The sequence below is a fragment of the Vigna unguiculata genome, chromosome 9, assembly GCF_004118075.2.
Source record: "Vigna unguiculata cultivar IT97K-499-35 chromosome 9, ASM411807v1, whole genome shotgun sequence".
NCBI classification, from domain to species: Eukaryota; Viridiplantae; Streptophyta; class Magnoliopsida; order Fabales; family Fabaceae; genus Vigna; species Vigna unguiculata.
The window spans coordinates 38,612,925-38,637,895 of NC_040287.1; the positions used below are offsets into that span (position 1 = coordinate 38,612,925).

Genomic DNA, 24,971 nt, shown 5'->3' on the forward strand with positions numbered 1-24,971 from the left:
ACTTGGAAATTTTGTAGTTAAAAGCGAAAAATAAGATATAAGGTGTTCTCAAAATAAATAAGATCTAAATTTTTGGTTTAGTTCTTTTCAATACTTTTGTGAATCTTTTTACATATTGTGTGGTGTGATTTGCTATAGGTTTAAGCAATTAAGTTGGTATCTCCGAAAGACTATTCAAGAGATTTAATTTATATATTATGTAATTACATGTTTTTGACGAGTAAAATATATTTGTAATATAATTTTACTAGATAATAGAAAAAATATATATTAATATAAAACTTTTATACATTTTTTCTTTCTCTTATCTTCTATTTACTTTTTCATTTATTTTTTATAAAATCAAATCATCTTATTAAGTAGATCCAAGATTTTTTTTTTAATGTTATCAATTGTAAAAAAAAAAAAAGACCAATTTATTTCCATCTTATTGGGGTGGGGTCTAATTTCACTTACAGAAACATAAATTGAACTCTAAATTAACATATGCGTTAATGTATAACCAAAAAAACTGTTATATCATAAATATCAAGTTATAGTAGGCTGAAGAATACCCTACTTACAAATTTGAATTAAACTAAATTAAGCATACACTCAAACCATCTTAATTAAAGTGAATTTATGCATAAAATATTTAAAGTGCATAAGAGGGGGCTATATATAGAACTGGACGAAAAATATGATAAAAATGAATAATATAATGTGATACTTGACATCCATAAATTGTTACATTCCACCACTTAATCACTCACCAAGGATACATTACAATATTAATCACAAGCCTTCACCTATGAAAAAAAAAGCTGTATATATGTATATACTTTTGGTGCAAGCTGAACAAATCAAATCATCCAATATACTGGTACACCTTAAAGAATGAAACCTCGCAGCAATTCCCTTCAAGTATAAAAACCAAATAAATATATATCACCAGCTTTTCTAGTCTCAAATCCCAACTAGTATCACACTGGCATCAGAAAAAATAATCCAATCATAGCACCGAACAATGAGCTAAACAACAGTATGCAGAACAAAACTCCCTGCAAAAAAAAAAATGCAAGAAAACCCCTTCAGGCCAACCACATCGGTAAAAGGTAATTGAGAAAAAAGACAGAAAAAAAAACATAGTTGAAGGTATGTAATAATGTAATTTCATAACAATAAAAAACAGAACAAAAAATTTTAAGATGGAAAGATTAAATGTTAAGGACGACTGTGAAATACTAAAACTATTCATAACTTTTATTATTAGTCAATCCAGAACACTCTTATGTAACCCAAATATTAAATATTTAACAGCTAACATAACCAAGCTTTTGGTTACATAGAATGGACAATGAACATATACAAGACATTAACGTTATTGATGTTATCTTAAGTAACCTGTTTCTGTCCAAAGTCTAACGCCAAAAGCCAAGAGTTTTTCTTCCAGTCAGGGAACTGGCAAATCTCGTCTTACAAATTGTTTGCTTGAGTCATTCATATGATAAAGTGTCAGTGGTCACCATGAACAGTGATATCATTCAAACAGTGCCTCAACAATTATATTTTATAAATCCCATAAAAAATGGGTGAATATGAGAAGGTCACCCCAAAGATTTACTATTGTTAGTTAATAATACATACATATAAACATTAGCTACATTAACCATTGTGCATGTTTCTATGTTATTATACAAGTTTATATAAACCCTACTTTTCGTAGGTCAATCAAAACAATGCTTTGCCTCTTGCATATGATAGCCTAAGTTCCTATAACAGAGTCCATAAAACTAACGAAGCAGTAAGTAGAATTGATTTTATTGCTCAGAACTTCAGATATAACATGGAAGGACGAACACTTCGGCATAAAAGCTTGGCTTGAAATGAAATAAAAAGATTAGAAAGAGACTGTAAGGGGGGAACATAACATGGATAAATCATTAGGTATGCAGGAACCGCGTCAGCATTTGAAATCCTCTAGTTTTTTTGTTTCTTTTTCACCCTCTTAACAAACTCTCTCTGTTTGTTTGATATTGTTTCTTTAATTCTGATTTATGAAAATTCATTGGCAATTCCCTTTGATCTCCAAAGTTATTTCTGGAAGAAGGATTCTCCTTTCCTCAGAAGTTGTTCACAATAACTTTTTCCCTGGTGCATCAGATGAATTTGTTTCTCAATTCTCACAGCAAACTCAACAAAAACCAACGCAAGATAATAATTGTCTCTGTAATACCTAGTGTCGTGGTAATCTACAGACAAATCTAAAAGTTTGGCTGAGGGTCAAATAAGCACACTCTTAAGAAATACACTTTAAACTTAACTAAACCTTCCAAAACCTTGTACGACAAGGTTTATATCTACTGTAAATTTGTTTTATACCTTGTACGATAAGGTTTATATATACTATAAATTTGTTTTATCTCTAGTTAACGTAAAATGTATGACAGAAACATCTTAAACACTAAGGCAGTAGAAAGCCATTCACCATCAGAACTATGGTGGCAGGAAACTGGCATATATTATTATTATTATTATTTGTCGTGGTTATTCAGCCAACCCATCTTGATACCTTTTGAGTTTGATGGCAATTATAAAAGAAGATTAAGGTTTGGTTTACGCAGGCAAATTGATATACATGAAAAAGAAACTAAAATTCCTAAAATCTTTTCTACCACAAACAGAAATAACCTCAGTAGTGTCTTGAATATGCAAATCATGAACAATTTATCCCCCCTCTATCCCATTCAAAACATAAATAGATCATGCCGGCAGAAAACATCTAGCCGGTTAGTCCAGCATTCCGTTATTCATGAAACAACAATTTCAGTTATAAACATAGATTTTAAAAAAATAATAATAATTAAATGCTGTTGGAAGATGATCTTCTGTAAGAGGAGCACAACAAAATTGTAGAACACATAAGGTCTCACTTACCCGTCTTAGAATGGGATGAAGGAGCTTGAAAAATACGAAGACAAGAAATCATGCCTCTCAAGAATTTTTAACAAAAGAAGAAAACTTAAAACTGCTCCAATATGGAATGGAGTTTAGGAACACGCCGACGAAACAATGGTTCAAGTCGAAATGATGGATCACTAAACTGCCACCCCTGAGCATCGTACATCTCATTCCATGCCTGTACTATCTCATCAATTTTGAACCCTGTCATTAAGAAGAATGGATTGTTAGCTATCTGTAATCCTAAAATATTTCTTTTAAAGGAATATCACATCTTTCCATCACATACCTTCAAGTGCTGTTTCATTTGAGCAGTGATTCTTTACAATGAAAGCAATATCTGTTCCAGAAGTTCCAGCTAGTTCAAATTTTTCAACAGCAACCTCCAAACATTCCTCCCATGTGGGAAGGCCAAGCTTATATTCCACAACAGAACGTTCATACAACAAGGTTCCCCATAGTAGGTGTATCTGAGACCTCATCTTTGCAGCTTGCTTTGAAGCTTCATCATCAGAAACATCTTTGAAAAGACCATCCAAGCCCATTTTCTCTAACTGTTCTCTATATTTATCTGATTTGGATATTCCATTCAAACGCTGCTCCTCAACCTCCTCCCACATCAAGATGCCTTTCTCCATGCTATCCTCTGCCTTGTTATAAAGTTGTAGAACCTCCTCAGAAAAGCCAGCATTTGAGTCCTTGCATGCCAATGCATAACACCAGCACAGCCTTGCTTGCTCAAACTGCTGATGCCCAAGAGCAAGATATCCTTCATAGAAATCAGGTTTGATTTTCAAGGCTTCTTCATATCTCAATTCTGCTTTCTCGTACTCCTTTCGTGCCAACTCATATGCAGCTTTTATATGCTCCAAGGAAGATTCTCTAGCCCCATCCTCCGAAAAGGAACCTTGATTCCTTGCCCTGGACATCTGAACACTTCCCCAATTAAACAGTGCCAAGGCAGCCATCTCTTGAAATTTATCAGCAGCAATTCCAAAAAGTTCTTGAGCATCATTGCTTGCTACGGTATCCTCCATCGCTTCTCCGTACAGCTTCATTGCAAACTCATGAGTATCTAGATAAGAATCAGACTCAAACCCTACATGGTTCTTGAACAGCCTTGCAAACTGGAGAAGCCAGTCCTCCACAGTAATCATCCTTTTTGCAGCATCTTCATCTCTGCCTTCTTCCGTACCCCTATTCTCAACACCACCATTTTCATTTCCACCCTCCCTTTGCACCTCGTCCTCATTGGTTGTTGTTCCATCATAAGAAGGTTCTTGATCTGGACTGACCTCAGTAATATAAAGCCTAAACGATGCCTTCTCAGGAGCAGACTTTTCAGCTAACCTTAGTTCATCTGTAGTAGTGATAGTAACCAAATCACCTTCTTTATCCTTATACTTCACAAGAACTCCCTTCAAACCTGGAAACCGGTTCCTAGCTATATCCCTCACCAACTTCGCACTACAATTCACGGGTAATTGAGCCCACCTTATATCTTCTCCAAACACCAACTTCACGCTCCTTGTGATCGTGGCATGTTTTTCTTCCTCCACAGGTTTGACTTCCACCACCTTTTTTTCTTGCTCAATTGCTTTTGAATCCACCTCTTTTACTCGCTCAATTGTTTTTGAAACCACCTTGTCTTCTTGCCCAATTGTTTCGGAATCCACCTTGCCTTCTTGCCCAATTGTTTTGGAAACCACCTTTTTATCCTCAACAATGACACCCGGCTTTTCCTCCACAACCACCTTGTCCACAATTTTTTTACCTCTCTTCTTCTTCAGTTTTTGCGAAGAACGAGAAGGAGAGTGATAAACGGTTGTATCAAAAGCCATCCTTTTATCATCAACAGAGACCCCCTTTTCTTCCGTTGACTTCGTGAGGCTCTCGAGAAGCTCCAACGCGGTGAGGTTATTTGGCTCCATGCTCAAAACAAGATTAACATCCCTTAGCGCCAAATCCGAGCGATTAAGCTCACGATAGCATGTGGCTCTTTTCAGAATAGCTTTGCTGTACCTTGGAGACACTTCCAGCGCCAAATTGCATTCGTGAATGGCTCGAGGGTATTCCCCGAGACCCAATTGCATGTAACACGTGGCCATGTTGGTATGAAGGTGTGCGACATCTATGTGGTTCTTCGGAAGCAGCTTCAGTGCCTTCTCGTACTTGAGCATGGCGCCTTCGTGATCCTTCTTCTGAAACAACTTGTTACCTTCTTCCCTGAACTCTTGTGACATGTTAATGAACATTGCTGTATCTTCATCGAAAGCTTTGGAAGACTTGGCATGTTTGGCATGTGAATTTGCAGCACCCGGGGTAGCGATATCCTTCTTCTTCCCTGAGGGCTTTCCCATTAAGAACCAAAGGGACAATCCCAATCAAGATTTGAGAAAGAGAAATGAATGAAGGGAGAAAGGAAGAGGATACAGGTAGATGAAAAAGGAGAATTGAATTGAACGGTTGGTTTTGGGGGGAATGAATATCTTGTGCAGAGAAAATTGCGAAGAACACAACAATAGTGATTGCGGCACTACAGGTTAAGCCATTTTTATTGCATAAGCACTTATCTCTAGGGCTTAGTTTGGACAAGTCAACTCTGCCACAAGGATAAAAGTTTCACACTTAGGTATATGCTTGGAGGTACATATGGTTATTTACTAAAAAAAACTATTAATTTTATTTAATTGAAATAGATTTTGGTTTTAAATGAAAAATATATTTTAAACTATTATTAGAATATCTATACATAGTCGTAGATGACAAATAAATAGATGCATAGAGGAGGGAGTTATTTTAACTAGTTATAATGTTGGTAACAAAAAATATCTAAATTGATGGAACATGAATACGAATATGCATATTTAACCCTTTTTTATTTGATTTGGACATACAAAATTTCTTTGGTTCACTTCATTTTTTAAATTACTTAAATAATTTTTAATTATCTAAAATATTGTGTCTTGAAATTTATCAATTATAATCTTTTTCTTATTTAGAATTAAAAAAGTTACGAGTTAAATTTACATTCAGTAACGTCGCCAATTTATTTTTATTTCTAATATTGAGAAATTAAAATACAATGGAAAAAAAGTGTTTTGACAAGCACGTTTTACAAACATATTACAGCTCTTTCCAATAATAAAAATATTTAATTAAATTATTTAATAAAATGATACTAATAACTATAACTGTAGATTGGTTGAATAAAATTGTATGCTTATCAACAACTGTGGTAAAAGTGGAAAGAACAAGTATTTATTTATTTATTTTAACTTTTAATGGTCTAGTATTCATTATTAAAGCATTTCATTTTTTAAATAACCAAAGTTGGAAAACTTTTCTTATTCTAAATTTTTAAGTTTTATAATAATTATCTAAAAATATACGATAATAATTTGTAATTAAAAATGTTCTAGAATACCGGGCATATTCATTCAACCAATATTTTTTATTATTTCACTTTATTTTAATTCTTTTAATTTTGAATTAATTGTCTTTTTCAACTTTGTTGGTTATTAATGTTATTTGAGTGTTTATGTTTCCTTTTGCATTTATATGTTCTTTTTTCCTACTCAATCAAGTAGAAGAAGAAAAAAATCCTCCTTTTTATTTTCTTTTCAACTATGCGTTCTCTTTCATTCTAGTTTCTATTCTATCACTTTCTTTTTACCTTTTTTTTGTTTCCTTCGAAAACCAAACAAAATGTTAGTTGAGTTTAGGTAGTTAGACAGAAGACACCTGATTTTTTTCTCTTTATGCTGATGTGGTAGTGGTGTTACATGCGTACACTTCACAATGAACCATTTCCAAGATCAATGAAAATCATTTGCCAATGTAATCATCCAAAAACAAATTTTCCTACATTGAAAGAATAACAGTTTACACTGCTGAGGTGTGTTTACTGTCTAAGAACTAACAGTTCTGGATATCACAGGGCGCTATTTACGTGACATGTTGATTTTCAAAACGAGAATTCACATTTCAGTGCCTACTCTGTTGTCTTGACTCGAAGATGCGTGTAACCTAAATCAAAACCAGGAAAACAACCGTGAAGATGGAGAGGTGTCCGTACATTTCCAGCAGCATGACAAAAAACCTACGATTCCTGTCCCCATGGTTTGAGCAATGTCTTTTTCTCGATGTTGTAGCACTTTAACAAACTCCTCTGTACTCAAGCTTCCATCCCTATTTGCATCAAACAAATGGAAAACAATCTCAACCACATTGTCCGACAGAGATAAACCGCAAACCTGTAATTCAACAACCAAACACCATAAGAAGTTGGCAAATCGAAATCACAAATAAACTTTCAGGCATGTGATTCTGTTCTGGATATCACAGGGTCGTACATGTGAAGCAGCTCGCTTAAAATCATCTCTTGTTAACAGGCCTTGTACTTCTGCAAAACTGAAAATGGCCAGCGAAAATGGTAATAACTTTTTCCGCAGCTCGGAAAAGTTTTTGAACTCCTCAAATGTTATGCGTACATCCTTAAACCGTGGATCAATTCTCAATTCATCAGCCAGATCAAGCAACTTGCCTATATGACTCAAGTCAGCAGAAGCAACAATGGAGCGAGCAAAGTCCATGGCCGGTATAGTTTTTCGAGATTTGTAATCATAATGAGCAAACTCCAACCTCACAATCTACACACATAATATTATAATTAGTTTGCAAGCATAATCATTCTAATGTCCACAGATAGAGGAGCATGAATTTCAAGTTATCCTGTTAAATCACAACCGCATATGTAAGGCAAAGAAGCAACTAGAGACATACTTCATCATGGAAATCTCTCATAAACTGGACGAATTTATCATGATTTAGGCGTCCCTTTCCATCTTTACCAAATAAGTATTTCACCAGCCCTCCATTCTCTACAGAAGCATTGGTGGTTCGGCCAGTTCGTCTTCCATGCCCATGGTAATCACCATGTCTGGTATGAGATCGCATTGATTGCATGACTTTCTTGAATTCTTCATGGTCTATTTCTCTGGAAATGGAGGAAACTAATTAAGGTCACCAGGAGTGAAGAAGAAGAGGAGAAGAGTTATCACCCACAAGAACATCAAATCAAATTTAAGATACAGCCAGAATTATGACACTGTATTAGTATAATCTTTTATCTCTTTGATTCGATGGCATGAATGTATCCAGTCTATTTGCAATTATATGATGCTTAACAGATAACTAGCAGCCAGTGTGTTTAGAACTAATCATATGGTTAAAAATGTTAAATCTGTAACGTGTTGTGCAAGAAATAATCACAGTTTACAACATACCAAGTTACTAAACTAAGAGCATGTAAGGTCTATAAAATATGATTGGTAATTCATTGAAAGAAGGTAGCATGAGCACTGACCCGTCATTATCCTTGTCAAACATTTTAAATGCTGCGGAGAAGCTTGATTCTGGGATGCTAAGCAGAGTTACCAAAAACATATACCTGCTCCAGTTAAGATGAGACCATTATGAAGACAGAAAAAATAGACGGAGGGTAATGAATACAGATTAGAGAACTCACTCTTTGAAGGATATAAGTCCATCTTTGTCTACATCAAAAAGCATAAAAAAATCCGAAGGGGGACACCACAAATGATCAGGATTTTTTTCACCTGTCAAGCTTCCCTCTCTTATTATGTTGGATTCTGATGGAGGAAAAACAGGAACAATTGCTCGCATTAGGTCTGCAGGCTTCATGAATATCTCTCTTTTTGGAGTACGACAAGACGCAAAGTATTCAAAAACCTTAATACAGAAGAGTGGAGTTTGTCAATGTAAAGAATTTTCTTAACAAGAGTCTAACACTATTGATGTTTGTTCCTTCTAATGTTTGTAAAACTGATTTTAATTGAAACTAATTTTAGAGTGGAGCCATTTATGTTTAGATTTTTCACTTCAGAAGCAAGTCAACGCTCAAACTCAGCATAAAATTGTCTATTCAACACAAGATTCCATCCAAAGTGCACGTGTGGTTTAACGTATATGATAGGCGGTAAGCAGAAATAACAAATAGTAGTTTCCACGCTTTTTTATTCTATTGATATGAACATGCCACGTCATGCAAGTATTTGATGTGAAAACAAACACAAGCAATTTTGAGTATGAATAAATTCTCTACAATGGGTCTACGTCAAACACGTAAACATTGTCCAAAATTACAATACTTAGTATTTCAACATAATTTGAATAACCCAACACAAAATCTTGACGTAGCTTGAAGTGTTAATGTATTATCTTGAATTACCAAATTTCAAGAAAGAAAAAATCAAAGTATTTATCTTGAATTCACTATGCATAAATGGTTTTATACAACAATGCAGGTAATGCAATTAGATAATTCAACATGCTAGTGATATATACCTTTTCGGGTGGACTATGCAACCGCAGGCGCTTCTCATAGTTGAAGTAAATCTTGGTTTTGTACTCATCTGCAAGAAAACAGAAAGAACGTGTAAGTGTAATCTTTCTAGTACTAGCCGTACGATTAAGTATAATTGAACGAAAACATTTGGGGGAGAGGGTAAATCATTTGGAAAACAGAAAAGGTACTACCAACAAGCAAACCAGGAGCAGTTGCAGGAAGGGGTGATTTTTCAGAGACCGGCGGGGAAGACGCGGGAAGGGTATTATCAAAGAAAACGGAATGGAAGGGTGAAGTGGGTGAGTTGTAGCAATAGAAAAGAGCAAGAGCAGAGGTTACGCCTGCAACTGCAACAATGGCTGAACCTGAAGCCCAACTGGGACTGCGACGAGGAGCGGGAGAAGATGAAGATGAAGATGAAGATGAAAATGAAGATTGCGAAGTGGAAGAATTCAGGGTACGGAAACGTTGAGTGAACAGAGAGAATCTCCGGAGAGTGGAAAAGGAAGGCATGATGTGCTCAGAGAGAAGAACAGGGGAACATGCAGAATGCTTTTGCTTTGGTTTACTTCTTCTTCTTCTTCTTTTTGTAAGGCCTAAACAAGAGAGAGTCAAGAATCACAAGGTGGCAAGTCAAGAATCACAACTAAAATAAAACAGATCCTCTCCAAATAACTTCATCTCCATACAAGAGTTAGTTCATCACAATAATCACAACCGTTGATTACTGCACAGAAAACAGACAATAAGAAAGAAAACTCAATCAACGGTGCAGATCTTCAGGCCTACTGTAGAGAAACAGCAGAGACGTTTTTTATTATCTGATTTTTTTTGTCCAGAGACAGTTATGACTAAGCCCACTGGGCTAAGTTCTGTAACTAAGGTGATCCCCAAGCAAGATTGAAGTAAGCCCAAAACACTAGTCAGTGCATGTATTTCCCTAAAATAAGATAAAAAATAAACTCGTGTTTTAGTTAGAAATCCATATCAGCCCAATTTTATGTTTTATTATTGAATATTTTTAATTTTAAATTTTATAAAATATAGGTGTGCATATAATAGAGAGAGGTAAAAAACTAGTTTTTTTTAGTTACACTTTTAGATAAAGTTCTGGATTCAAATTTTATAGATGAAAAAGTAAAATATATAATGTAAAGAAAAAACCACACTAAAGATAGTAAACGAGATATTCTAGTATAAATTAAGTATGAATAAAGTTCAACAAATACTTCATTTAAAAAAAAGTAAATGCCTCATGTTTATAACATAATTATAAATAAAAAAAACACATTAAAGTTAAACACAAAGTTTGAAATATTAGATCTTATTAGTATCTCTTCTATATTATTTTATTACAATCTCTTCTTATTTTCTTACTCTTTAATTTTTTGTTTGTTTATGGATTTTAGTACCAAAACATTATGTACTTATTTTACTTATTGTGCAGAGATGAACAAAGAGATTTAAATTTATGATAAGAACGCAATCTAGATCTTATTTTTTTCAATAAGATGGTTTAATATTTAACCTGTTTTAAAACTCTTGTTTAAGAAAAGACATTACTTTCTTTAAGGGGGAAAAAACAGACAAAGTTGATAAACTCCATTTTCTTTTTTGGCCCTAGCCTTATTGATTACATTGTGTTGGCAGCAACCAAATCTGCCACGTTGGGCGGTTGAAGCTGGCAAAGATGGTGTCCAAAAATCCATGTGGCCAAAGTTGACATTCCTTCATCCACACAGCTCATCATCAAAAGCACAGATCACAGATTTTCACCCTGCATTTTGGTACTCCACTCTCAAAACTCAAAAATCACACTAAAATTTCTATGCAGTAAAAAAATAATGCTCATTTTAATTTTTTATAAAAAAATAAATATGTTCTTAATATTGAAATAAATTTCCTTTTAGATAAATCAATTATTATGAACTGATTTTTATTTTTTTAAAACATATATATGATACAGTGTGTTTGAGTGAAACTCGAATTTTGGGTGGGACCGTTATAGTTTTGAAGACTTGTTGGGGTGCTATAATAGTGTGCATTACAGCAAAGTGCAAGCAAGGAAACACGCAAGTTGTGGTGGTATCTAGCCAGTAATGAGGGGCCACAATAGGGTTAGCCTTTATGGCCAAAGATGCTAATTGTTCTTCTCACATTCCCTCCTTTTGCATTTTTCTTATTGCTTCTTCCACTCTTCACCAATACCATTGCTTCTCTCAAATATTTCTACACCTTTTATTTATTGTATTTTCTCTGTGTTCTTTAATACATATACTTCAACTATTTTAATGACAAAGGGCAACACGTGTCTTCTTCTCCTCCACCTTTGGCAGGGAAATAATGACCATTGCTATGCTCTTTTTTTATCTTGTACATATTCCATGCAAGTTTTATATGAATGTGTATAGAGTGACAACAGCAATTATTTTATGAGTGGATCGAGTTACGATTAAATCATGATGTTTAGATTCATACGTTTTTAAATAAAAGAAATTACATTAAATTACATTTTGATTAATAGTTATAACTTTTAATTTATTATTAAATGTGCTCGGTCTTCTCATTAGATTTATAAAGGAATTTTTAGTTAGGTATATCTGGGTGAGGCCAGGAACTTGAATACACGTTGTAATGACCGTAGTACATGTGATGCTGTTCAATCATGTGAAACTGAAGATCTTGCTACCAAATTATGTGCTTCAATCACTTCAATTTTCAATCTTGTCTACAACTACGCTTTATTTCTTTTGGTCTTCGCAAGGTCATTTTTTAAATTGTTATTTTGAAACAACTTCTAAAACAAAACATAACTAAATTGTGATTTAAGAAATATACATTTCTGAAGTTTTTGGTCTGTAGATATTTGTGTGTTAGGGATGCACCCTTCACTCTGTTTTTTACTTTATTGTGAAGATTCCGTGTCGCTTTAGGATCTTAGTAGAATTCTGAAAATCCTAACCATACATTGTTGTCAATGGATACATCATCAGAATAAATGCACAAATAACAAAATGAGTTAAGTAAGAAATTTTTGAAGAAGTGAAATTCAAGTGTGTCACTCTCAACCGACTAAAACAAATTCTGCGTCACTCTTTTTGCTCTGTTTGAATTCATTTAGCAACTATATTGATGGTGGCATGTTCTTCGTCTTAAGCAATGAAAATATCAGAGGACAAGTGAACCACAAAATAGACACGAGTTTTGCAACGCCGTAGGCTAATTTTTATGAATTCTAAAATTTTATTTTAAAGATGAAAACAGGATTTTATTTTTTTTGTGATACTTCGAAAGAATTCTATGTATTGTATATTTACAGACCACTGGTGAAAAAGATCAGGTGGTTGTTGAGCATGAATATCCACTTCAACAAATCCCATAAATTTGCGTCTTTACCTATTTTTTTTATTGGTGTAGAGAAACTAATATTTTAATGCTAAAGAGCTTGTTCGGGTAATAAAACCAAAAAAGAAAAAAAAAATTGTTCTTGTGGTGTGGGTTAATAGCTACCGCAACCTAGAATTAAGGATGCGAATTCATATTCATAAATTACAAATTATGTTTTACATTGAGAATAAGTTATTGGAATTCATAAATTTAAAAGCATAAGTTAAATAAAGTATTCGAATTAAAGAAATAAAAAATGAAATCGTGAAAAGATGGATTACCAAAACTAAAATCGGAGGTTTTCTCCCTTGATTTGTAAGAAATAAATACAAACTTCATTTTCATTTTTGCTGTTTTTTCTTTGGTATGAAGCAGAGAGAACTTTCTTGCGGTCATCTTGGGGAAGAAAATAAGAAGCTTGTGTGTCAAAGTAGAAAATACATTTCACAATTCTTGGAATGATTATGAAATTCAAAAAATCAAAAGTGATTTTTCTTTTTAAATAGATGAAGCAAAAGACTAGACTTTGAAAGATAGATGATCACTTGTGAGTCACTAAGAAATAGCAAGTAGATAAATAGATTATGCATTTGATATTTGATATTAATTTTTTTAAAAATAATAGTAATTACACCGAATAGGTTTAGTCTAAGTAAAAATGTATAGTTTTGTTATCTTTTAAAAATTTGAATAATATGAAGGTGTGATGATTAAAGTGTGTAAAGTTACAGAGGTGTTTGGATATGGGTTGGGTCTTTTTCAAAACCATATAGTACCTACTTGTCAGTGGATCAAATATACCGTAGTAGTCTAACAATTATTTCATGCCCCACAAGTACACCAATATTTACAAAAAAAGGATAAATGGGTCTACCAAAATTGTTCATCCCCATTCTATTTTATCTCAATTCACCTTAAAGTAAATTACTAACTCGGGTGTAGAGATGGCAAATAAATTCGTCCCCGTGGGTATTGTCCGAACCCGTCCCCGTTTTGACGGGGAATCCCCGCATTGACTGGGTATGGGTATGGGTATGGGGAATCCCCGACTTTTTCAGTTGAGTATGGGGATGGGTATGGGATGTACATATACCCGCCATAATACCCGTCCCCGCCATATCTCCATTCTCGTTTAAATTATTAAAATATTCACAATTAATCAAGTAACTCCTATATATATATATATATATATATATATATATATATATATATTTTCTATTGTTTTTTCTTTTAATTATTTCATTTGTCATGAAAGTCATTCTCATCTCCAATATATTTTTTATCTTATCATAACCTTTATGTAATTATGTTAAAATGATGTATGTTAATAAAAAAAAATATTATGCCTCACATTTGAATATTTATATTATTTTTTAATATTTTTATTTATTATAAATTTTCCTTTCACATGAGAATGTTTATACTCTCAATTTAAGGTAATATAAAAAAAATTCTTTACTTATTATTATTATTATTAATTTTTATTTAATTTGAAGAACTCTTTTGTTTCATTAAAATAATTTTTGTTATTTTTCAACCATTAAGTATACATGTTGATATTTGAAAAGTTTTCTTAGTTCTCTAAGATATTTTTCGTCTTATCATACCTTAGTTATACATTTGATTTTCTTTGTGTGATTTTTTTCGATAGTCTCTCAAATTATTTCTAAAACACACATTTGTTAGTTTTTTAATATTTTTATTTATTGTTTTTATTTTTATCATGTAGAATAATATTTCGATATATTTTATCTAATTATTTTTTATTTTATAACTCATTATTAATCATAATGTAATTTTTTCACTTTAAATTCTGTTTGAAGTGGTTAAAATTATATATATATATATATATATATATATATATAATGATATTTAGGAATAGTATATGATAATTCACTACAAAAAAAAACATGAAATGGTGACTGATTTAGTTAGTAACCCATATCAGTCATTATTTTTCGTCATTGGTGGTAGTAGTTGATTTATTGTCTGAATCAATGACTAAATTAGTGACTGATTCAATGATCGAATCGATACTTGATTTAGTGACCAATTTAATTACTAATTTATTTGTAATTTAAGGACAAATTTTTTGGTCACTAATGATATTTCTATTTAATTTTAACCACTTCAAACGTAATTTAATAATTAGTTCTCTAAGGTATTTTTCATTTTATCATACCTTAATTATACATTTGATTTCCTTTGTGCGATTTCTTTCGATAGTCTCTCAAATTATTTCTAAAACACACATTTGTTAGTTTTTTAATATTTTTATTTATTGTTTATTTTCATCATGTAGAATAATATTTCGATATATTCTATCTAATTATTTGTTATTTTATAACTCACTATTAATCATACTGTAATTTTTTTCACTTTAATTGTATAAATAACTTTTATTTACTACAATATAAAAATTTAATGTAATTGCTATGAATATTTTTTCGTCACTATCCAACATATATTGAAGTTCAAAAGATACAAAATCTATGTCAAAATTTTATTATTATGTTTATTATTTGTTCTTTGTGTCATTTTGATCAAGTGATGTATTATAACTTTTATTAATGTATAAAAAAGAGATTTATTATAATTTAAAAAAATTGAAGTAAACAAACATTTAAAATATATTTTAATTTGAATATTTGTTTTTCTTTTATTATTATGTTTATTATTTGTTCTTTGTGTCATTTTGATCAAGTAATATATTATAACTTTTATTAGTGTATAAAAAAGAGATTCATTAGAATTTAAAAAAATTGAAGTAAACAAACATTTAAAATATATTTTAATTTGAATATTTGTTTTCCTTTTATATTTTTTTTGAAATATTTTTTAATTTTATCAACTAAGTTCATCAATGTTGTAGTTTGCAAATTTAATAAATGTTTTGGTTCACATGAAATTTTATATGGTATTCTAATATAAAATGTAAACAATTATAATTTATTTTAAGGTATTTGGCATCGAAGAAAATCCTCCTAATATTGAATATTTCATAATATTATGTTTTCTTTACCGTAATTTTTTTTCTTTTATAAAAATTAATATTGAAGTAGTTAGAACACGGGTATGGGTATGGGTACGAGATTATACCCGTTACCCGGTGGGGATGGGGATGGGAAAAAAGTTTGATACCCGTTGGGTTTGGGTATGGGGATGGGGATGAATTTTTTATGCGGGAATGGGTATGGGATAGCGAAACCCGTCCCCGCCCCGTTGTCATCCCTACTCGGGTGTGTTTGGTAGATTGGAGAGAGAAATATAGAGAGAAAAATTATTAGTAGGTTCGATAGAGAGTGAAAAAGTTCTAAAATATATTTGTTGATTTTTTTGTTTATTTATTATTATTTTTCACATATTTTACCTTACTGAATAATTATCCACTATTTTCAGTCCTTTTATTTATTTGTTTAAAACTAAAGTAAGCATGAATGAACGTGTGATCTAATCCAACCATAATGCGTGAGGTGTAAGCAACTGTGGTGTTGTGAGTTGTGCCCTTTCTTCTTTATATGTAATGGCCATTACCATTCTAGATTGCCAGAATGACCACATTACAACGTCACTGCCATTAAATAACTTTCAGTTTTTTCAGTCAACCATCAATAAATGTTTTCTAATAATATACTTCAAAATACTAATTTCAAGAAAAAAAAATAGTCGTCAATATTACAGTGGTTCAAACAAATTTACCTGATTACCTCGATATTATGTTAATCAAAAGCCGTTTTCAAAATTGATTTAAAATTAAATGCCAAAATTGTAGTGCGTTATTATTGTGAAAGCTGGAGATGAATTAAAAAGCACCCCCCACATGGCCAGCTGGCACTGCTTCATAAACAAGTTCCATCATCTTCAACGTTTCCTGACCAAACCTTATTAAATTCAATAAAAGTTACCAAATTTCAAATTTTCTTTATTTTTTATTTTGAGATTTTCATTCATTTATTCGTTTTTATATTTATTTTTCTTATTTTTGTCCGGTTTCAGATTTCATCCTCCACGAGAGCGTGTTTCTTTCTTCACACTGTTCATATTATAATAGGATAATCATTTTAAATTGATTTTTGGTATAACTTTTTTTTTTAATGTTCTTCTTCTCCTTGTCCTGTTACAGAATTCATAGAATTGGTCCTCCTTTGTGCTAGGGTTTCTTTCTACTTTTTGTCAAAAACTTCAGCCTCTTTCTTCTAAATGTATGAACGCCAGCTTCCAACACAAGAATTCAAATATTCCCAATTCCAAAGTCCAGCTACACAACCAACCTTCAATTAAATAAATTAGATATAAACAAACAAATCATATAAAGTTAGTAACATAAATACTAAAGAAAATAAATAAAAAGTAAATTAATAAAGACTGAAAGTGAATACCTGACACAGCACGTAAAGCAACTGGACCAACGTAACAGACGGTCAACGGCATCACGGGTAACGGAACGGTTCCTAACGGTGGAACTACCCAGGAGCCAAATGGAAACGGCGGCCATTGACGGAAAATTAACGAACACTGCAGACAGAACCACTGATATGGGTCACGCAATTGATCAACGGAGTCCAAATCACCAATTAACTTATGTTAATGTTAGGATTTAATTTAATTAATTCAATTGGCAGATTTTATGCCTCGAATAAAGGCTTATATGTGGATTTCATGATGTATGTTTTCTGCAATTTAACCATGGAAAAGGCAAAAATGACAATCGGTCCAAAACTCTGCTTCCATAGCAAAAGTTATGTACAATAGCAATTGTGTGTGTGGGTCCAGTGTCATAGATCTATGGGGAAATGCGCCAAGAAGACAATTCACCAATCTGCTGCTCCAGACGACGAAATCAAAACTCGCCGGAGAGGACTCGCCGCTACCTCCAAACCGCTTCGCCGGAATCCAACTCTGGCGGCAGATCAGGGCGCTAGGGGTGGGTAAACCACCGCAATAGCAGTAAAATGGAGAACGAACCTGTAAAATTAAATTGAAAAAAAAATCAAAGATCCTGGGCCTTGGACATGACAGAGAGACGGCTGGGCCTGGGCTCGAAGGCCGCTCTCCTCCTTTGCTGATGAGAACTGGGCCGAATAAGCGCGGTTAGGGCACGTTTCACCCACTCGCCCTCCACGCCTCCGATCCTCACGAGCGAGTTCTTCATCGCGGATCTGCGCATGTTGAGGCGATTGGAAGGGTACGAATCGGCGTGGTGGTTGTTGCTGCCAGTGCTCTTGTGGAGGCTGCATCGGAAGGAGCCAGGGTGTGTGGTAGGGGAACACATGCAGGTTTTCTTGTGGCCAGAGATGGGACGGCTGTTCTTGGTGATGATCTGGTTGGAGATTGAGCGGTTGGGAGAGATGGAACGGGGGTCGATGGAGAAGCGTACGGAAGAGGAAGGAGGAGTGGGCGAGTATAGATTGACACGTGTGGGGGAAGCCGCACGGTGATGAGTGTGGTGGTTTGTGTGGGAGTTTTGGTGACGAGTGTTGGTGAAGAAGGTGGAGGAGGGAGAGGAGAAGGTGGAGCCTGTGGAGGAAGCAAAGGCTGAAGAAGGGGAAGAGAAAGGGGTTTTGGATGTGGTGTAGGAACAGAATCTGGTGGAGGGTGAGAGAGAGCGTAGAACGGGTCCACTTGACTTTGTTCTGGAAGATGAGGAAGCCATTGAAAGAGGAGAGAAAGGAAGAGATAGAGAGCGAGAGTGAGAGGGAAGAGGATTGGTCTCTCTAAGGACCCCTATGGGGAATTGGTTTGGCAAACCTAGCGAGTCTCGGAGGCCGGTTTTAAAGATGGGAGTCTGTGAGGGTGAAGAGTTAATAGGCTCAAAGGGAAGGGGTTTTTTCGACCTAGGTGATGTAGTTAATTAACTTAACCAGGGTTGAGTGGGGCTAGGTTGTGTGAGAAGTAGAACAGGATGAGGATTATGGGTAGGATCGGAATCCAACGGCTGGTGTGATGCGGACTCCTGATAACGATGGCAGGTTGAGCCGTTGGTGGAGTAAGGTTCCTAGAAGAGCGCAAAGGCTGACACGTATTGAATTATAGGGAAACGGTCGAAGGCGAATGTACCAGAAAGCCACTCCTCCTTTGTCGGTAATTATAGTGTCATTCGCTTCGCCACTTTTTTTTTTTTTTCTCCTGTGGGTCCTGTACTCCCAATAAAATTTTATTACCAAAGGATGAAGCCTCTTTGGTTGGTTCAACCCCTTGCTAGTCACATAACTTTGTCAATTTAGAGACCTCCATACAAAATTTATTTGGGTCAATGTAATTAATAAAATTTTTAATATTTATTTTATTTATTCTTAGCATCCTGAGACATTAATTACTAAGATTCATATATGATAATGATAATTAATTAAAAAGTATTGTAGATATGTTCTTTAAATACTTACTATAACTAACAATTTTATTATGAAATATATTACTTAGTATAAAATTACATTTACTATTAATATTTTTTTTATTAAATTCATATATATTTATATGAAATATGAGATATTTTTATGTCCACGGAACTAATATTTAGAATGATTATTGTAAAAAAATTAAATATTGATCAGTATGCATTTATTTTTCAAAGACTAAAGGAATAGTAATAAAATCGTGCATAAAATAAAAACAAAAATACACAAAAACTGCAATTTAAAATATTAACTTAACTTACTGATTATAACAAATTATTTAAAATAGTGATGTATATAATTGTGATAATATACCTTTATAAGATATTTTATTCTTCATTTCTGATATCATTTTGTAAATATTTTAGTTTACATCAAATAAAAATATATATAATATTTTTGTATACTTTATTTCATTACTTAGTACACCTCTTTCAAATGTAATTGTGAAAAAAGAAGGTAAATTCAAACTCTAAAAACTAAATTATATATTTTTATAACATGATTTAGTTATGAACTACGTTATAATTGAATATATATATATATATATATATATATATAATATTTTTTTATCAATACATCAAAGTAAAATTCTGAAAAAGAAAATATTTTTCTTGGTTATAGAAATAAATATGGTACAATATATGAAATACTGAATATTGAATAAAAATGTATACAGAAGTCAAATAAAAAGTAGTTGGATTACATAATTCTTATTTATGGAGCGTGACGAAGGAGATGATTGAGCCAGGCTTTTTTTTATTGCAACTTTTTTTTATTAATCATTATTTTAAACTTCACTATAGTATCTTTTCAGTTTTTAAACTTTTTAATATATATATATATATATATATATATATATATATATATATATATATATATATTCAATGTTAAAGATATCAAACATACTTACTGCTAGAAAAGGTATACCACTAATTTTTATTACAACTATCAAGACACAGATTAACAATATAAAAGTTTATATTAGAATGCAAAATAAAAACATTTTAATTTTTTAAAGAATTTTCATAAAGATTTTTTATGTAATTCTTTAACTAGGTTTCTTAGTGTTTTGAGAGTTTTTTTTAATCTCGATAACAAATTTAATAAATAAGACAATTGGAATGTCTCAACCTATATACCACGAATAAAGAATAAATAAACTAATCAAACACCATAAACTCTCTTAAAAATTACATGAGATTGTGCCACAACACTAAAAGCAAAAACAAAAACATTTTCCCTAATACATGTTCAATCACAAAGAAGTATTTTGAGATGGCTAGTTAACAAGATGCTCTCTTAGTATTTCAAGAACAAACTTAATTTTTCAAACTAGAAGAGGTATTACACATTCTATTTCAGGGCAAGTGAGGGTGTCTGTGTGTATTTTTTTTCACCTGAATTTAAATATAAATTCATCCAAATAAATTAATCAAGAAACCCAGTTAGTACTATTTCATTGTATTAAACATATTTTAAATTTTTTATACCTTTTTATTAAATTATGACATAATAATACAAAAAAGGTTATTAGAAGTAGAATTTCAATTGATAAAGGAATGTTTTTGCGGATGTAATATTAAAGAAGAATTCCGTTCTTGATGTTGTGACTTTTGGTATGGAATAATCATGATGCAAGAGAAAATTCATCTTTTATGTATGTTCAAGGCCTCGTTTTTTTTTTTATCAGGAATGAATAATTTATAATGTTATGGTAAAATAGAAGCGTATATATTGTACTGGCTAATTTCTTTTATAGTAAAAGAAAGTAAACAATAAGTATAAGATTAGGTCAATACGAATCTAAGTTTACATGGAAGTATAAGAAAATACCTACTATTCAGTGTGCACATAATATTTAGTTGTAGTAAGAAAAACTAGAGGAAACTTTATTTCAACGTAGACGTATTTTATTCAGAACAAATAAGTAGAATGGGGCTGTTATATTAAGTGTGTTTAGCTTGAACTTTTTCCTTGTGTATTTTTTTTTTATTAAAATACTTTCTTGTTCACTTTTTTTTATCAAAATCTCAAATATATTATAAGATTTTTTTAGTTTCAATTTGAAAATACATAACAGATTATTTTAAACAATATGGTAGTAATAACATGAGGTATGGATCACTTGTCAGTTACATTTTTTATTTTATTTTTTAATTTTTTAAAATTATTTATATCACATGTTATATTAATATTCATATATTTATTATTTTAATTTAATTTCAGTCTTAAATTTTTTTAAAATTTTTTACTTTTATTATCTTTAAATTAAGATCAAATTTAATTTTATACAAACGTTACAATAATATTTTTATCTTTATTTCATGTTGTCATTTCAATATTACATACTTTTACTATTTTCTTCTTTATATATATATATATATATATATATATATATATATATATATATATATATATATATATATATATATATCAATAAATAAATAAAAAGAACTAAAAATATAATAGCTTTTTATCCTACATAACGAGTTTTCTTAATATATCCTCTTTCATTTCTTAAGTGAAAATTAATTAAATATTAAATGAATAATCAGTAATAAAAAGGTAGTTAGTATTGTTTTAAACTTCAAAAATCATGTATAAATAAAAACGAAAATTATCTAAAAAATGAAAGAAATAATTATCACAAAAAAATAAATAAAATAGTAGCTAACGATAAAAAGCAATAATAACAATAACAATATTGGTTGATGAGTATGTAACCATATAGCCGAGTTTGTGTTTGAATTTAAGAGGATATGACGTTCTCCCCTCTCAAACAAGTGTTCGTAGCTGTTTTGTTAGACTAATTCAGATTGGTCGGTCTTCAAATTCAAATTTTCAACTATTTGACTTTTTACTTCATGCCAATTTTGTAACCCCACGTTGTGAAACAACATAGCATATGACTTTTTCTATGTTTATAACACACAAGATACTATTTTATATATATATAAAAAAAAAGTGATACTAACAATTTATATTTCCTAAAAAAATCACACAAATGGCATGGTAGGAAAATAATAAAAAAGAAAATTTTCTTATTTGGTAGTAAAATATGGTATAAAGAAATATATTATTTTTTTATTAAGTCTATATATTTTATTTTTCACTCACCTCACCAGATAAAATACATAAATTTCATATTCATATTCATATTTTATAACAAATATATTTCAAAATTAATATTATTTTATTAAGATAACTATGTAATATTCACACAGTTGTCTCTAATCACTTTAATTGAAATATTTATAACTTAAAACTCTTAATTTCGGAATTTGAACTCAAAACAGCATTCTTACTTAAATGCATATATTTTCTTTTTCACAAATGTAATCAATGATTATATTAAAACCTACCTTAACAATTCAACATTTGAAATTTCTTCAAAGTTCAAATATTAAAAATACAACACAATAATTATATTAAAACCGTCACAAATAAACAAAAATAAAATTTATTTTAAATTCTTCACAAAATATTATTGAGAATAACTTTTCTAACTTATGAGAAATTTTCAATTAAGACTTGATGATAGTCATTCAAAACTTAGGGACTTGAAACAAATTAATTAAATGCAACATATCCGGTGCAACATTAACTAAGTTGAGCAATTAAAACTTAAAGAAATAAGATAAAGACATGCAGAGATTTAAATGAGATCTTACAAATTAAGTCTAATATTTTTAGAAAAAAAAATTATAATAAAAAGTGTTTATAATTATATATTAAAATATAAACATCGAGAAAAAAAATCTTAATTTAAAGATATTAATTTTAATAAAATTATTTCGTTTATAAAAGTAAGCAGAAAATATAGAAGTAATTTTGTAATGATACTATTATTAATTTTAATTAATTAATTTAATTTAATTTTGAAAATCATAATTTTCCTTTATTTTTTGTTATTTTTCTCTTCAAGCAAACAAATGTCCTTCTTTTGACTTTATATAATCCCTCATTCTTTTATTTGATTTCCTTACATCCGATTATATTCGATGTCAAATACCTACCAAAATGTGAAGAAACTGAAAAGATTGTCAAATTATTTTTTCTTAAATCCCAATTTTTCCCATAAAAACCAATGTTTCTTATATAAATGCGTATTTAATAATATTATTACTCGCATGTAGCATTTTCTTTAAGTAATTAAATGATATATCAAATCAATATTAATTAATTTTCAGAAATGAAAAATCGAGTTTGAAGTTGTAAAATTATAGCAGTCAAAAAGCAGTGTTGAGTTTTTCCTTAGTTTAACATCACAAGAAGTATCCCTAAAAACGCGTTTATTAAAATAGCCTAACTTTTGTGATGAATGATGAGTAGTTGAATACAAAAAACAAAAACTGATAGATGACATTTGGCAACAAAAGATCCCTCAGAAAAATGGTCCACTTGATGCCTCAAATAAAAAAAATGACTAAGAAATTAGAAAATAGTATCAAATAGTTTTAAAAAAATTAAGATAATATAATTTGGTGATTAAACATGACGACGTGTGAGTTGTTGTAATATTTCTAATATGTTTTCAATATCAAAAGATAGCCAAAAAAGGATAATAAAAAAAATTATTGATGACCACCGAAAACCTAAAATATTCAGTAGTAAAATCTGATAATTTTTCATAATTCTATAAACACATGGTTCTACAATTTTAAAAAATTACGTGATCGATCTTGGTCAAAAAGCAATCAATAAAAATTAACCACTTATAGTCAATTGTGCAAAAGTTGTGCAATAAAATGGTTCAAAATAGGAAAATTTATAAAACGACTTTTTAACCTCGTCGTGTTTTCTTTACCTCTTAGGATTTTAGGATATTAATGATTGTTAAAATCGTCAACCATACCTTTTCGTTTATTAATTTGATTAGTAAAAATATAAAAAATATATATATAGAAAATTTACAAGGAAAAAACAATACAAATTAAAAAAAAAAAACATTTTAGGTTTTACAGGAACACAACATATATTTAACCTTACTTTTTTTAATAAAATATGGCCTAATAACAATCACGCAGGTTGAGGCTGGCTTATTATTTTCATCATAATATTACGAAAGATTGTATTAAAACTATAATATTTAATGTTACTAATATTTGTTCACAATAATTTTTCTTCAAACTTTATTTATTAATCCTTTAAATATTATAAGACAACCAACCAATACAAAGTTGTTGGTTTTAAAGAAAAAATACACTATATGTGTTGATAAAAAATGGACGTTAATTATAACAAAAGTACACTGAAATGGTTTTAGCATCAATCCAAGTGATAAATGATTATGAGTTTCATTTTAGAGGAATTATAAATCTTCCATCTATTTATTTATAAGTTAACAGAGTTAGTATGTGTATTCGAAATGACAAATTAAAGTTTTTGCAAATATTTAAGAATTTTTTTAGAAAATCATATCCTCTCAATCTTTTTAAGAGGGCTAGTTTCTGTTTTTTTTAATCACAATTAAGGAATGACATTTCAGAAATTATTTTTCTTATTAATAACGGATTCATGAGTATATATATATAAAAAACATAAGAATTATATAAATTTGAACAATGTAAGGATATATTAACAACCGAGGCTATGAACTAATTAAGATTAGATGTTCACTGTAAAAAGCCATTCATTTAGGAAAATTCATTGCTTCTTTATTCTTTTCTTACATTAAGGAAGCGTTTTGTCTTGCAGAGGTGTTCTTGTTCTTTTCTTAACCTGTTTTATTTTCAGTGGGTTCTGTTTGGGTCCAAATGGAAGAGTCTGCTAACTTATCCACAAAATGAAAGAGAGACAGCTCAACATTCAGTCAAATTGGGTGCACTATTCCCTATTTTTTGTATATTTTCAGGACCATATTGAGATAACTTTTTCCC

General features: G+C 30.9%; 3 protein-coding genes across 3 annotated transcripts; all 3 read right to left on the reverse strand.

Moving 5' to 3' along the window:
• Positions 1-659: 659 nt before the first annotated feature.
• Positions 660-5,508, reverse strand: LOC114163310 (protein PHOX1-like). Its single transcript, XM_028047538.1, has 3 exons — positions 3,230-5,508; positions 2,917-3,144; positions 660-1,040 (listed from the first exon to the last, which is right to left on the reverse strand). The coding sequence occupies exons 1-2, from the start codon at positions 5,298-5,300 to the stop codon at positions 3,002-3,004; spliced, it is 2,214 nt and encodes a 737-aa protein (XP_027903339.1). The 5' UTR covers positions 5,301-5,508; the 3' UTR covers positions 660-1,040; positions 2,917-3,001.
• A 1,243-nt stretch (positions 5,509-6,751) lies between these two features.
• Positions 6,752-9,930, reverse strand: LOC114164623 (calcium uptake protein, mitochondrial-like). The gene is made up of 7 exons (XM_028049356.1): positions 9,502-9,930; positions 9,310-9,377; positions 8,471-8,694; positions 8,309-8,392; positions 7,726-7,939; positions 7,296-7,592; positions 6,752-7,196 (listed from the first exon to the last, which is right to left on the reverse strand). The coding sequence occupies exons 1-7, from the start codon at positions 9,821-9,823 to the stop codon at positions 6,975-6,977; spliced, it is 1,431 nt and encodes a 476-aa protein (XP_027905157.1). The 5' UTR covers positions 9,824-9,930; the 3' UTR covers positions 6,752-6,974.
• A 7,446-nt stretch (positions 9,931-17,376) lies between these two features.
• On the reverse strand, positions 17,377-18,463 carry LOC114164870 (putative protein TPRXL). Its single transcript, XM_028049643.1, has one exon. The coding sequence runs from the start codon at positions 18,348-18,350 to the stop codon at positions 17,688-17,690; it is 663 nt and encodes a 220-aa protein (XP_027905444.1). The 5' UTR covers positions 18,351-18,463; the 3' UTR covers positions 17,377-17,687.
• Between the last annotated feature and the right edge of the window lie 6,508 nt (positions 18,464-24,971).